This window comes from Glycine soja, chromosome 2 (genome assembly GCF_004193775.1).
Source record: "Glycine soja cultivar W05 chromosome 2, ASM419377v2, whole genome shotgun sequence".
Taxonomy (NCBI): Eukaryota; Viridiplantae; Streptophyta; class Magnoliopsida; order Fabales; family Fabaceae; genus Glycine; species Glycine soja.
In genome coordinates this window covers 9988788-10005023 of record NC_041003.1, presented here as the reverse complement: position 1 = coordinate 10005023, position 16236 = coordinate 9988788, and the positions used below count along the sequence as shown (strand labels likewise).

Sequence of the window (16236 nt, the reverse complement as noted above, 5' to 3'; positions counted from 1 at the left end):
GGTCCCATACTATCAGAGCAACCCCTTCCTTGGAAGACAAACCCATTATTGAGCCCCTAGTTATTTTGGATCATGGTAGGAATCTTCGAATCCACCCTAGTTGTGTGTCCTTGTTCAATGGTTGGGTTTGCAGCCGGAGGACTCTACTTAGGAAGATTGGGTTGAGCTACAAACTACTTACCACCTTGAGGACAAGGTGCTTCTTGAAGCAGTGGAGAATGATAGCACTCAGAACCAAATGAGAGATTTCAAGCCCAAAAGGATCTCCAAAAGGCTGGGAAGAATATATCCACTAGGCTACTAGGTCGTTATTCCTGAGTGGAGAGTTAGTTAGTAGTGGCACAACTAGATAATGGAATTTGTTAGATGTTTGCTCATTGTCAAAGAATTGAGAAATTTTGAATATACAGGATATGAAGTCAGAACCATTGAAGCATGGAACCTCAAGCTTCATATGTGGTGGAGTCTGCCTCGAAGAACGGTTGGGGAAGCCGATTTCGAGGGAATTGAGTCAAGAAATAACTTCGTCAAGTTTGGAGTGGAGGGAGCTCTGCGTGGGCGTGAGGGCGCTTTGGTTTTAGGTCAAAATGGTAACGGCCCCTTCAAGCCGAGAGAGAGAGAGTGGGAATGAGTGCTATCGGCCATGGCGAGGAGTCAATGGAAGCACCAATTGATAGGATTCAAGGACTGGACCCTTCCTGAGTTTGAGGCCAGGAAGATACCTCCAGAATTAAGAGATGAGACATGTTTTGCTGATTAATTTTCTTTATTTTTTTCCTTTTCATTATCAACTTTACTACATATTTATAGACTTACAAGCTTAAGGCAATTTCAAAAAGATAAAATAGAAAATACTAAATATCAAAAAGGTAGGGGACAATGAACAAACATCTAACAAATTCCATTATCTAGCTGTGCCACTACTAACTAACTCTCCACCCAAAAGTAACAGCCTAGTGGCCTAGTGGATATATTCTTCCCAGCCTTTTGGCCTTTTGGAGATCCTTTTGGGCGTGAAATATCCCCTATGGTTCTGAGTGCTATCAAATCAATTACCGGATTCCCTTGTCGTTCATCAAAAAAGCATAAACTTAATCGGGTTCTACGACAAAATGCATGAGTCATGGGCAAAAAGCTATGGTATTATAGTTAATAGTTTCTATGAACTTGAGCAAGTGTGTGCAAATTATTACATGGATGTATTGAAAAGAAAAGTGTGGCTTATAGGCCCTATGTTTCTTTGCAACAGAGATGGAAAAGAAAAGGGAAAGAAAGGAAATGAGGTATCTGGTGATGAGGACGAGTTGTTGTTGAAGTGGCGTGACACCAAAAAGGAAAATTCAGTTGTTTATGTCTGCTATGGAACTATGACAAATTTCCTTGATTCTCAGCTGAGAGAAATTGCAATTGGTCTTGAGGCTTCAGGCCACCAATTCCTCTGGATTGTGAGGAGAAACAAACAAGAAGATGACAAAGAGTGGTTTCTTGAAGGATTTGAGAAAAGAATGAAAGGAAAGGGATTGATAATAAAAGGGTGGGTGCTTCAAGTGTTGATTCTTGAACACCAAGCAATTGGTGCGTTCATGATGCATTGTAGATGGAATTTGACGTTGGAAGCAGTGATTGCAGGGGTGCCTATGGTCACTACGCTAGTCGCGGTCGAGTAGTTCTTCAATGAGAAGTAGGTTACCGAGGTCCTTAAAATCAGGGTGCTTGTTGGAGTCAAAAAATGGGTTAGAATGGTGGGAGATACTATCAAATGGGAGGCAGTGGAAAAGGCCGTGACGAGGATAATGGCAGGGGAAGAAGCCATTGAAATGAGGAACAAAGTGAAGTGCTCTCACAACAGGCTAGACTAGCCGTGGAAAAAGGAGGATCATCTTACTCCCAGTTAAATACTTTAATTGAAGAGCTGGGTTTGCTCCATTGCAAAAATACTTGGACATATAAGCCTACAATATACATTTGTGTTATCATTAGCAAGCCATCAATATACGCTTGCAAAAGATTTTCTTGCATGTTTGGATTTCTGTTGGGATGGTTTCAAAAATATATTTGAGAGTAAGATCAGTTTAAGATTATGTTTGGTTATCCCTAAAAATATGTTTGAGAATAAAATTTTATCTGAAAACTAAATTTTGGAAAAAGAAGACTTGAAATACTCTTGCAAACTTATATTGATCTTACTCTTAAACATACACTTCATTTTGTAACTTATACGTTGAACCTGTATTGGAATCACCCCTACTGCACTTTCTGGTTGCATAGTTATCATTTTAGGGTTATGTTTGGTTACCTCCAAAAGTATGTTTGAGAATATAATTTTATCTAGAAACTAAGTTTTGAAGAAGCAAAATTTGAGATACTTTTGCCAACTTTAATTCAAACATACACTTTCTTTTGTAACTTAAAAGTTGAACATGTGCTAAATTTTTGCAAAGTTTAAAAATAAAGGAAGTTGCTGGACTTTGATATTGTAGGTTGCATAGTTGTCAAGTAATTATCAGTTGAAATTATCTAAGTGGTAGAGTTGTTAAACTTTGGCCATTTCATGGTTTCCTTTCCATGAAGAGATTTAGTGATGCTTTTGCCTACTTAAGGTGATTAGAGATTAAAAACCAAGGTAATTTCCTATCAGCGTATTGATTTCCTTTTTACGCATCAATGTGAAAGAACCTTTGAGCTTTGTTTGAAACGATAGAAAGAGGAAGAAATGATGAAGGACAGGCCGAAAATAACATCCTTTTCGTTTTGACGTGGTTTGGAATCTCTTAAAAATCAAGACGGATATGTTGAAAGTTAATTGTAACACTATAAAGTCGTATTTGTGCCATTGTATCATTCGTCTCAGAATAATCAAAATCATTATTGGAGTAATAATTTTTGGATTCCAATGCACACAAGCCAAAGTTAAAACTTTGAAACTCTTATTTTCTTGTAAGTAAAGGTTCTCTAGTTACTAGTTTGATATCATGGTGACACCCCCTACCTGACAGTGGTCAACAACATTAATCTTAATTATTTGGGGCACTTTACCAAAAACTTGGCACCACCTTTTTAGGCCCTCCATTGTTTTGCTTGTCATGACCTCATATCGTTGGACAATGTTGGGTGTGTCTAAAAGGCAAATAACAATGATTTTACACTTGATTTACTCCTTCAGATCTACCCTCGTCACCATATAACATTTATTATAAGTATAGCGCTTTTTAATCCTTTTTACATTTTTTTTGACAAACCATATCCTTTTTACAAATGTATTAACTATTAATATATATCTGATGTATAAAAAATTAAAAATACTACATATCCCGCACGTCTCCTCATCTTAAAATAGAGCAAACATATAGATTATTCTTTCACTGCTCACTCATTTATTCTAGAAAATGTGACACATGAGTGTGGAAAACAGACCAACACTGATTTACGGAGATACTCACGTCTAGAAATTTGTAGGTGCTAATTGTAGAAGTGGAATATTTTGCTTTGGACTAATTTGTAAGTTTTTTTTTACAAGCCTAATTTGTAGGGGTTGTTTTTTCCTGAATAATTTGTAGGTTCTTCATAGTTTATATAGTTATAAGATAAAAAAAAAAAGCTTTTGCGTTCCATAAAAGGCATATGCTCATAAAAGAACAAGAAAAAAATCCTCGTGTAGTTGTGTAACTTGTTCTAATCTCTCGGTGAAGTGTATGTATATCAGTATACTATATGTAATTATGTATCACTTACGCGTTCAGCATCTCTTCCTATAATTATAAATTCTTCACATCCAAACCAAAGGCAAATATAATAACCCTTCTCTAAATTACTGTGTTTTTCCTCCCTATTCAAGTTTGAGAGCGAAGTTATATAGATTTGCTTATTCACTAGAGAGAAAGATGGAAAGTAGTGAATATCATACTCTACACATTTTCTTCTTCCCCTTCTTTGCTCATGGTCATGTGATACCAACCCTTGACATGGCCAAATTATTTGCTGAAAAGGGTGTGAAGGCCACTATAGTCACCACACCCCTCAATGCACCTTTCATCTCCAAAGCCATTGGAAAATCCAAAACTAAGCACAACAGAATCCATATCCAAACCATTGAGTTACCTTGTGCAGAGGCTGTTTTACCTGATAGCTGTGAAAATACTGACTCGATCACTTCACAAGATTTGTTTGAATCCTTCTGTATGGCCACATGTTTCCTACAAGAGCCATTTGAGCAACTGATAGAAAAGCAACATCCAGATTGCATTGTTGCTGATATGTTCTTCCCATGGGCAACTGATTCTGCCGCCAAATTTGGAATTCCTAGGCTTGTGTTTCATGGCTATAGTTTTATCTCCTTGTGTGCTACCTCGTGTATGGAACTCTACAAGTCTCACAACGACGCTGAGTCATCATCGTTTGTCATTCCTAATCTTCCGGGTGAAATTAGAATCGAAATGACAATGCTGCCACCTTATAGCAAGAGTAAGGAGAAAACAGGCATGGCCAAATTGATGGAGGAAGCATAGGAATCAGAGTTGAGGAGCTATGGGGTTGTTGTTAATAACTTCTATGAACTTGAGAAGGTCTATGCAGATCATTCCAGGAACGTGCTTGGAAGAAAAGCGTGGCACATTGGTCCCTTATCCCTTTGCAACAAAGATAACGAAGAGAAAGCACATAGAGGAAAGGAGGCATCTATTGATGAGCATGAATGCCTAAAGTGGCTTGACACAAAGAAACCCAATTCAGTTGTTTACTTGTGTTTTGGAAGTGCGGTAAAGTTGTCTGATTCTCAGCTTCGAGAGATTGCTATGGGACTTGAGGCATCGGGACAACAATTCATTTGGGTTGCGGGGAAGACGAAAGAACAAAAGGGAGAGAAATGGCTACCTGAAGGATTTGAGAAAAGAATGGAAGTTAAGGGACTAATTGTTAGAATTAATGTCTCATGTGAAAAAAGGCATGTGACTTATGTAGGGACTAATAAATAAATAATTAACGATTAAGGGCTAAATTGTAATTGGACTTAATATGAGAAGTTTATAAGGTTAACTGCTATTTGATGGGAGTAGTGGTTATAAAAGGGGCTTAATATCCACTAACGTGAAATAAGGTCCCCTTTCTGACCAAAAAAATGTTCTCTCTCACCCATAGTCATCACGAATGGAGAGAGGCAAAAAAGAAAGGCCTAAAGAAGTGAAATTTTATTTCAAAGAAATCAAAGTGCACCGGAGAAAAGTTCCTATGGAGAAAGGTACACATCATTATTGATTGTTTGTGAGAATCATAGGTTTTAAGATCCTGTTGTTTCCTATAATTGATAGTCTAGGAAATCCCTTAAGAATTTTACATGTAGTATTAGAGCATGTGTTATGAAATTTATAATTCTCCAAGAATGATTTAATTTCTCCCAATTATGCATGAACCCTAATTATGAAATTTAGGGATAATTTAATTTCTCGCAATTATCCATGAATCCTAATTATAAAATTTAAGGATTTTTTTCTGTTGCAAGTATGAAATTTTTTATTGAAAAGGATATCAATTAAGTTGACTTTCAAATCATAAGTATGAATGCGTAAAAATTGGTATTTTTTATATTTTTTTATCATATAATGTGAGAAAGGCATATAACGTGAGAAAACCATTAGTGTGATTCATGTTTTGAAAAGCGCATTGCCCGTGTTAATTCCTTTTCTGAAAAGGTGCATAGGAAATTTTGAAAATTGCTATTTGCAACCTTATGTTTGCTATTTCCAATCCCATTTGATTTTTTTTCCCAAAAAATTATTGTTGAACGTGATTAAAGGATTAAAAGTTTATGTTCTATAATTAAATTAATGTGAATGTTTTACAATTATTGGTAACATTAAATATATGTATATGCTACATATTTGCTTGAACGTGTTTGAATGCAAATATTATTTTATGGCCTGGAATGAAATTAATAGAATGACTATGAATTGTTAATAGCAATAAGTATGTGCAGGCCATATATATTTGGTTGGAATTAAATGTATGTTGAATTTGTTAGACACCAAAGTGGCCAAATTTGTAAGGTTATTTAATTCCAAATTAATGATATTTCAATTATATTTGGTTGAAATTAAATGTATGTTGAATTTGTTAGTCACCAAAGTGGCCAAATTTGTAAGGTTATTTAATTTCAAAACTTAATGATTATTCCAATTACTCATAGAATAATGGATGCTAAATTATATGATTATTGATTTATGGGTAATTGAAATTCATTGTTATAAGGCATTTATGGATTGCCCAAAGGTTGATTAGTTGTTCTTATAATTAATGAATATAATTGTAGGCGATTTGTGTGTATCATTAGTTTTATTTATATGCCCAAAGGAAATAGATACTACTAATTGGTGCATATTTAATTGTCAAATAATGTTAAAATTTTATTAGCATCATTATGTTTGTATGTTGTATGTTGGTGTATCACCCAAAGGAGAACATCAATATACATTGTCCGTTATCTGAATGAATCATATGTATGACATGTATTTTATGTCTCAAAACACTTACGTGAATTTTATTATGTACTACATGTTTTGAATTCATTGAATTCTTATGTTTCATTTGAGCCAATTTTAATGGGCTTAACTTCTCTGACTGAAATGAACAAGTCCAATTTCACCTCGGTGTTTTGGATCATGATCTTGCTATGTTGGAAGAGAAGTTTGTTACTATTATTGATGTTAGTAGCAATGAAGAGAAAATTCATTATAAAACTTGAGAAAGATCTAACAGACTCAGCCTAATGTTGATGAGAATGACTATTGCAGACAATATTAAGACAATTCTTCCTAAAATCGAAAGTGCTAAAAAAGTTTATGTGATTAGTGGGAGAGCGCTCTCAAACGGCTGATAAGTCTATTGCTGGGATATTAATGAGTACATTGACCACCATGAAGTTTGATGGTTCATGTACTATGTATGAACATGTCATTGAGATGACAAACATTGCAACAAGACTTAAGACCTTGGGAATATAATGGCTATGAATGAGAACTTTCTTGTTCAGTTTAATTATTCTAAACTCATTACCGTCTGAGTTTGGCCCATTCTAAATGAGCTATAATACCATGAAAGATAAATGGAATGTGCATGAATTGCACAGTATGTTAGTTTAGGAAGAAACGAGGCTTAAGAATCAAGGAAGTCACTCAGTCCATTATGTTATAAGCCACCAAGGGAATCAAGGAGCTAGAAAGAAATTTATGAAGAAGCATGATAAAGGCAAAGGGTCATTAAAGAACAATGACGACTCTTTGCAAATCCAAAGGAAGGTATCAAAGGGAAATAATTGATAATTTTGTAGGAAATCCGAACATTTCCAGAAGGATTACCTAAAGTGCAAGTCTTGGTTCGAAAAGAAAAGTGAGCTTAATGCTCGTGTATGTTTTGAATCAAACTTAACTGAAGTTTTCCATGATACATGATGGATTAATTCTGGATGTATGACTCATGATTCTAACATTATTCAGAGATTCCTTACAATCTAAACCATAAGCCCAAATGAGAAGTTCATTTTCATGGGGAATAGAGTGAAACTACATTGTAAGCAGTCGAGACTTATTGCGTAAAACTCGACACTGGACATCATTTAGATTTACTGGAAACTCTTTATGTACCTAGTTTATCTAGGAATTTAGTTTCATTATCTAAATTTGATGTTACTGGATACTCTTTTAATTTGGTAATGAATGTTTCAATTTATTTAAGCATAATCATCTCATTGGTACTGGTATCCTTTGTGATGGTTTATATAAATTGAAATTAGACAGTTTGTATGCTGAAACTGTTTTGACTCTGCATCATAATGTTGGCACTAAACATAGTTTAGTGAATGAACGATCTGTTTTCTTGTGGCATAAACGTTTAGGTCACATTTCTAGAGAAAGGATGGAAATATTAATAAAGAATGAAATTCTTCCTTATCTAGATTTTATGGATCTAAATATTTGTGTGGGTTGTATTAAGGGAAAACAAACAAAACATACAAAGAAAGGAGCTACAAGAAGCACTCAGCTTCTTGAAATTATGCATACTGATATTTGTGGACCTTTTGATGTTAGTTCTTTCAGAAAGGAAGGATACTTTATCACCATTATTGATGATTATTCACGTTACGATTATGTTTACTTATTGCCCGAGATTTCTTAGGCAATGGATGCCTTAGAAATTTGCTACAATGAAGTAAAAAGACAATTAGACATAAATGTAAAAATTATTAGATATGATAGAGGTGGTGAGTATTACGGAAGATATGATGAAACTGGGCAACACCCAAGTCCATTTGCTAAGCTTCTTCAAAAACGTGACATTTGTGCGCAATACACAATGCCCGGTATACCACAACAAAATGGTGTATTAGAAAGGCGTAACAGAACTTTGATGGATATGGTTAGGAGTATGTTAATCAATTAGACTTTATCCATATCTTTGTAGATGTATGCCTTGAAAACTGCCATGTATTTGTTGAACAGGGTTCCTAGTAAGGCAGTTCCAAAGACACCTTTTGAATTGTGGACAAATAGGATACCTAGTATAAGGCACCTGCATGTTTGTGGTTGCCAGGCAGAAATAAAGATTTATAATCCGCAAGAAAGAAAATTGGATGCAAGAACAATCAGTGGATATTTCATTGGTTATCCAGAAAAGTCAAAGGGGTATATGTTTTATTTTTCTAATCATAGTATGAGAATTGTCGAAACTGGAAATGCAAGGTTCATTGAAAATGATGAAATCAGTGAGAGTACAGTTCCACCAGAAATGGAAATTAAAGAAGTTAGAGTGCAAGTCCTTTTAGCTTGGACCTCTAGCAGTAAGGTGATTGCTCTTTTTAGTTGTTGTTACAAAATTAATGAAGAGGGGCAACACAATAATGAATCCGTGATGCATAATGAACCTATTATGGAAGAATCACAAGAAGTAGCATTAAGGAGGTCTCAAAGAGAAAGGAGACCAGCTATTTTGAATGATTATGTGGTATACTTACATTAAACATAAACAAACTTAAGCATTAATTATAATGATCCAGTTTCGTTTTCACAAGCTATAAGTTGTGATAATTATGAGAAGTGGTTAAATGCCATGAAAGAACAGATAAATTCCATGGAACATAATGGTGTTTAGGACCTTGTAGAATTACCAAAGGGTTGTAAGAGAGTTGGTTGTAAGTGGGTCTTCAAGACTAAACGTGACTCTCATGGCAACCTTGAACGTTACAAGGCTAGACTTGTTGCTAAGGAATTTACTCAGAAAGATGACATTGATTATAAAGAGACATTTTACTGGTCTCACGAAAGAATTCTTTCAGGATTATCATGACATTAGTAACCCATTATGACTTGGAGCTACATCAAATAGATGTGAAAACCGTCTTTCTGAATGGAGATTTAGAGGAGAATGTTTGTATGGACCAATCAATGGGGTTCTCAGTTGTAGGAAAGGAACACATGGTGTGCAAACTAAAGAAATCAATATACAGTCTTAAAGCAAACTTCCCGCCAATGGTATTTGAGGTTTAATGATACCATTGTTTCCTTTAGATTTAAGGCAAATACTGCTTATCGGTTTATGTATCTGAAGGTAAGTGGGAGTAAGGTTATTTTTCTAATTCTGTATATTGATGATATCTTGCTTGCAGCTAACGATATGGGTGAGGTAAGCTATGTGATAGGGATAACAATATTCCATAATAGATCACAAGAATTGTTAGGCTTATCTCAGAAAGTATATATCAATAAAGTACTAGAGAGATTCAAGATGGAAAGGTGTTTAACCTCGCCTATTCTAATATAGAAATGAGACAAAGTTAGTCTCGCACAATGTCCTAGAAATGATATGAAACAAAAACAAATGAAAGTAATTTTGTATGCATCAGTTGTTGTTGCATCTGAGAGCTGAATTTGTAGTATGTTTTGAGGCTACAATTCAGGCTAATTGGCTGTGGAACTTTATTTCAGGGCTTGGAATTGTCGACAGTATTGCTAAGCCGCTGAAAATGTATTGTGATAACTCTACAACAGTATTTTGTTAGAACGACAAATACTTTAAGGGTGCTAAGCATATGGAATTGAAGTACTTTGTCGTGAAGGAAGAAGTTTAGAAACAAAGAGTGTCAATAAAATAAATTAGCACAAACCTTATGATAATTGACTCTTTGAATAAGGAATTACTGCCCAAAACATTATAGAACATGTTGAAAGTATGAGCATTATTGTTATTGATGATCATTAAGTGTAATTTATCTTATGCATTTTAGTGACACTCTAAGCTCAATTATGATATGTTTCTGATTACCCGTTCTCTATGTTTGCATGCATGTTTGTGTTAGAGTAATGTTAACTGGTTTTGTCTTGAATGAAGACATTATGTTGGACCAATTATGTACTCCTAACTAATGATCATATTAACGAGAAGACTAATTTGTAGTACATGGAAGGGACTATGTCGATTAGATGATGTACAACCGCCATAACTCGAATTAGTTCCTATTCTTAATCATGAAATTATGATGTACCCAATGTATAGAACAATTTAGTCAATTTTTAATGCGCATTATGTTAGTTAATCTATTTATTTATTTAGTCCATAATGTTTATTAATGTCACATGAGCAAAGTGGGAGAATGTTAAAATTAATGTCTCATGTGAAAGGCATGTAACTGGTTTTGTCTTGAATGAAGACATTATGTTGGACCAATTATGTACTCCTAACTAATGATCATATTAAGGAGAAGACTAATTTGTAGTACATGGAAGGGACTATGTCGATTAGATGATGTACAACCGCCATAACTCGAATTAGTTCCTATTCTTAATCATGAAATTATGATGTACCCAATGTATAGAACAATTTAGTCAATTTTTAATGCTCATTATGTTAGTTAATCTATTTATTTATTTAGTCCATAATGTTTATTAATGTCACATGAGCAAAGTGGGAGAATGTTAAAATTAATGTCTCATGTGAAAGGCATGTGACTTATGTAGGGACTAATAAGTAAATAATTAACGATTAAGGGCTAAATTGTAATTGGACTTAATAGGAGAAGTTTCTAGGGTTAACTACTACTTGATGGGAGTAATGGTTATAAAAGGGGTTTAATACCCACTAACGTGAAATAAGGTCCCCTTTCTAACCAGAAAAGTGTTCTCTCTCACCCATAGCCATCACGAATGGAGAGAGGCAGAAAAGAAAGGCCTAAGGAAGTGAAATCTTATTTATCTCTTTTTTCAAGGAAATCAAAGTGCACCGGAGAGAAGTTTCTATAGAGAAAGGTATAAGTCTTCCTATGGAGAAAAGTATACATCATTATCTATTGTTTATTGATTATTTGTGAGAATCATAGGTTTCAAGATCCTATTGTTTCCTATAATTGATAGTCTAGGAAACCCCTTAAGAATTTTACACTAATCATAAGAGGGTGGGCGCCTCAAGTATTGATTCTTGAACACCAAGCAATTGGAGCATTTGTGACGCATTGCGGATGGAATTCAACGTTGGAAGCAATGACTGCAGGGGTTCCCATGGTCACTTGGCCTATTTTTGCTGACCAGTTTTTTAATGAGAAGTTGGTCAGTGAGGTTCTTAAAATTGGGGTACCTATTGGTGTTAAAAAACTTGTTGGATTGCAGGGAGATAGTATTGCATGTGATGCAGTGGAGAAGGCTGTGAAGAGGATAATGATCGGTGAAGAAGCCATTGAAACGAGGAACAAAGCAAAGGTGCTTTCACACCTAGCTAGGCAATCCATAGAAGAAGGAGGATCATCCTACTCTGATTTGAAAGCTTTAATTGAGGAGTTAAGTTCATTGAGCCACTAATTAGCCCAAAAACAACAATATGATTATGTCGAAGATGTTTGCACTGTTATCTAAATTTCGATGATTTGAACTAAAATAGTTTGAAGTTCTATCGATTTCATAAAAATATGATGTACTCCGTATGACAATCCATTACTTATGTCAATAAAAATGCACTTATCAACTGATTGAAATAGAATAGAAGTGTATTACCCTTTGATCCTTTTTTGGTGCAGATAAAATGCACTTACCCACAGAGAACTTTAGTTATATTCATATTCGAAATAACAAAGAGGTTATATCATACTTGGAGACCCTTCCTTGGATATGATTTCGTACATAAATAGAAGTCGATGTCATTATATGATTAAGACAAATGCTCAAAAAAATATACAAGATTAATTGATATTATAGACACTGCAAGTTAACCGAGGAAACATTCATCGCACGTGTTTGTAGCTTTTCTACATCATAAAAGCAAAAAGCAAACACATTTTTCTAAAATCTGACTCGAAACAGTTCAAGACCAATTGTAGAACAATGCTTGATGTGTGTTAACATTGAAATACCAGGAGTTAGCACATTGAAGCTTCATTATACATGAACAATAAGTGTGAGTATGTTGGTAGCAAAAACTTATATATACCGTTAGTGATGAAAAATAAAAGTAGTGTTAGTCTGTTGTATATAGTAGGTTCTCAAATTTTAGTAGTCATTCTTATTGACTTGAGGGTTATGAATATAATCATTAAAAGAATGAGTTATAAAGTATTTTAGAAAACTTAGTTATGACTTGAGAGGGTTATGCCATTGAAATTTTAATAAGTTAGAATAACCATATCTCAATTAATCCAAGCATTCAATGGTGTATATTCAGAGTGTAAACGCGTGAAATTGAATGCAAGGGACTCTACCCAACCGTTACCTACTATATTTTTTAGTATTACTGCTTTATAAATGTAGCAACAGCAGGACTTCAAACAATTTTAGCATATGCGCAGTGTGCTTATGTAAACATTTGGTATTTCACCCACACTTACAAAATTCTTATTAAGCTCACATCACTTAAAACATCTCCATTAAAGATGCTCAAACAAATCAAATACATTTCCTTTTTTATTTAATACTTATTTTATAGAGCAATAGGAGGAATAGTAGAAACATATAAGTAACTATAACATTACTCATTTGAGTAGGAGAGTGAACCCAACTCTGCAATTAAAGCATCCAAATCTGAGTAAGAAGATCCTCCTTCTTCCACAGATTGTCTAGCTAGTTGAGAAAACCCCTTGGCTTTGTTCCTCATTTCTTCTGCTTCTTCCCCAATCATTATCCTTTTCACAGCCTTCTCCACTGCCTCCCACTTAACAGTATCCCCAACTCCTGCAGCCCATTTCTTAGCTCCAATAGGTACTCCAATTTTGAGGATCTCGGCCACCAACTTCTCATTGAAAAATTGCTCATAAGCAATAGGCCAAGTCACCATAGGCACCCCTGCAACCACTCCTTCCAAAATTGAATTCCATCCGCAATGCGTCACAAACGCGCCAATCGCTTCGTGTTCAAGAATCAACACTTGAGGCGCCCACCCTCTTATGATTAGTCCCTTACCTTCTATCCTTTCCTCAAATCCATCAGGTAGCCATTGATCAACTCCATCTTTTTCGCTTTTCCTCACGACCCAGATGAATTGTTGCCCTGAAGCCTCTAGACCAATGGCAATATCCTCAAGTTGAGAATCAGTTAACTTTGTTGTAGTTCCAAAGCACACATAAACAACTGAATTCGGTTCCTTCGTGTCAAGCCACTTTAAGCACTCATGCTCATCATTAATAGATGCATCCATTCCTCTATGTGCTTTTTCTTCTTTAACCCTGTTGAAAAGAAACATTGGACCAACATGCCATGCTTTTCTTCCAAGATTGTTCCTTAAATGATCTGCATAAACCTTCTCGAGTTCATAGAAGCTATTAACAACCATACCATAGCTTTTCAGCTCCGATTCTTTCACTTCCTCCAACAATTTGGTCACGGCGGGACTTTCCTTATTGCTCATGACATGAGGTGACACCTGCATCCTTGTCATTGTAATCTCACCGGGAAGGTTGGGAATCACAAAGGGTTCTGAATCAGAAGAAACATTCTTGTAAGGCTCGTAGAGCCTCGTGCATTCGTTGGCGCATATGGAGAAGAAACTAGTCCCATCGTACACAAGGCTAGGAACTCCAAATTTTGCTGAAGAATTAGTAGCCCATGGGAACATAACATCAGCAACAACACAATTTGGGTGTTGCTGAAGCAAAAGTTGCTCAAAGGGGTGTTGTAGTAACCCAAGTGCTTTGAAGAACGCAGGGTATAAATGCATGGAAGTGATGGAGTTGGTGTTTTCACAGCCTTTAGGTAAACCAGCCTCTGCATAAGGGAACTCGATGGTTTCGATATGGATCACGTTGTTGTCGTTGGATTCGGATTCGGCTTTTCCGATGGCTTTGGAGATGAAAGGTACGTTAAGGGGTGTGGTGATTATTGTGGTCTTCAGACCCTTTCCAGCAAATAGTTTGGCCATGTCAATGGTTGGTATGATATGGCCATGTGCCAAGAAAGGGATGAAGAATACATGCAAAGAACGAACTTCATTGCTCATCTTTTTCAGTAGTAAAGTAAGCAAGTTGGTAGAACTTTTGCACTTGAACTAGAACTGTTTGGTAAGTAATAAGAAAAGGAAAACACTTGGGAAAAGAGGGGATTCTAGTATGAATATTTTTGCCTTTTGGTATTAGAGTGTGAAGTATTTAATAGAACTCATCAAAAGGCATAAAAATAAGTGTGGACTTTTTGAGTTGTGATTTATGAGTTGAATAATATATGGAGGGTGGGGGATAGAAACGCGAAGTAGAATGGAGGTTGCACGTGGCAGTTGTTTCACAACTCTTTGTTCTTGAATTTAAATCAAAGAAAAAAAAGAGATACATGCTGTTGAGGGAAAAAAATGAACTTTAAATTGTAAGAGAAATGAAATGAATTGAGAGCTATAAAAAAAGAGTAGCAAAGCAGGTTTGGTATTACATAAGTAGAACTAATTCAAAAAATAAAAATAGAGTTATGTATAACATGAACATGAGAAGAGATAGATACAAATGCTTTTTAACATACTTTCTACAATTTGTTAAAAAGTTATTAAAAATTAGAAAATCACAAATATAAGACTCACAAGTGATATAAAAAAATTTAATTATCCATAATAAGTGTGGACTTTTTGAGTTGTGATTTATGAGTTGAATAATATATGGAGGGTGGGGGATAGAAACACGAAGTAGAATGGAGGTTGCACGTGGCAGTTGTTTCACAACTCTTTGTTCTTGAATTTAAATCAAAGAAAAAAAAGAGATACATGTTGTTGAGGGAAAAAAAATGAACTTTAAATTGTAAGAGAAATGAATTGAGAGCTATAAAAAAAGAGTAGCAAAGCAGGTTTGGTATTACATAAGTAGAACTAATTCAAAAAATAAAAATAGAGTTATGTATAACATGAACATGAGAAGAGATAGATACAAATTCTTTTTAACATACTTTCTACAATTTGTTAAAAAGTTATTAAAAATTAGAAAATCACAAATATAAGACTCACAAGTGATATAAAAAAATTTAATTATCCATAATAAAAAAAAATGCATTTAAAAGAATATGCTATTAACATTTTTCACATAAATAATGTCCCACAATTAGATTAGAAATTCACTAATTGCATGATTATATATATGATAAATATATATTTTTTGTATTTTTTGTGTTAAACTTTGCCTTAGAGCTATTAGGATTAGCCTAATGATTAGAGTTGGATACATACATAAAAACTTAAGATTCGATCCTCCTTGTCGTCCTTGTTATAAAAAAAACACACACACTTAACCTTGTAACATCATTATCATATCCAAAAGTATGATCATTCGAATGTACTAATGTCGTTACGACAATATTTAATATTTTTATTCGAATACTATATTTAATACAACATTTAATTACATCTAAGCAGTCACAAATCAGTTAATTGTTTCTCGATGGTTGTTGGTCGGAAAATAGAAACGTGAAGTAGAATGATGGTTGTTGGTGGGAAGCATGTGAGAATTGTTTCTCCACACCCATCTTTTGAAGATATTTGCATGTTTGGAAGATAGTTGCATGTTAATTCATCAATTAATTTGACGGAAGGTTGCAGCATTGATTAGTGGCACATGGTTAACAGGACATTTGGTTAACCTTTTTCGTGTCAAGTCAAGACAAATTTTGTTGGTTAATTTGAAAAATCGAGATGATACTGGATAAATCTGAAGTTGTGTATAACACTTTCAGATTGAATCAAATTTCGGGGTTCAACCAAAATTGTTCAATCGGATAAAATCAGAAGATTATAATTCAAGAGTTTTGT

General features: G+C 34.7%; 2 protein-coding genes and 1 pseudogene across 2 annotated transcripts; 2 read left to right on the top strand and 1 right to left on the bottom strand.

Annotated features, from left to right (window-relative positions):
* The first annotated feature begins 1008 nt into the window (after positions 1–1008).
* LOC114386284 (scopoletin glucosyltransferase-like) lies at positions 1009–2284 on the top strand. Its single transcript, XM_028346242.1, has one exon. The coding sequence runs from the start codon at positions 1113–1115 to the stop codon at positions 1665–1667; it is 555 nt and encodes a 184-aa protein (XP_028202043.1). The 5' UTR covers positions 1009–1112; the 3' UTR covers positions 1668–2284.
* A 1518-nt stretch (positions 2285–3802) lies between these two features.
* On the top strand, positions 3803–11958 carry LOC114386276 (annotated as a pseudogene).
* An 827-nt stretch (positions 11959–12785) lies between these two features.
* LOC114386267 (scopoletin glucosyltransferase-like) lies at positions 12786–14624 on the bottom strand. The gene has a single exon (XM_028346232.1). The coding sequence runs from the start codon at positions 14452–14454 to the stop codon at positions 12991–12993; it is 1464 nt and encodes a 487-aa protein (XP_028202033.1). The 5' UTR covers positions 14455–14624; the 3' UTR covers positions 12786–12990.
* Between the last annotated feature and the right edge of the window lie 1612 nt (positions 14625–16236).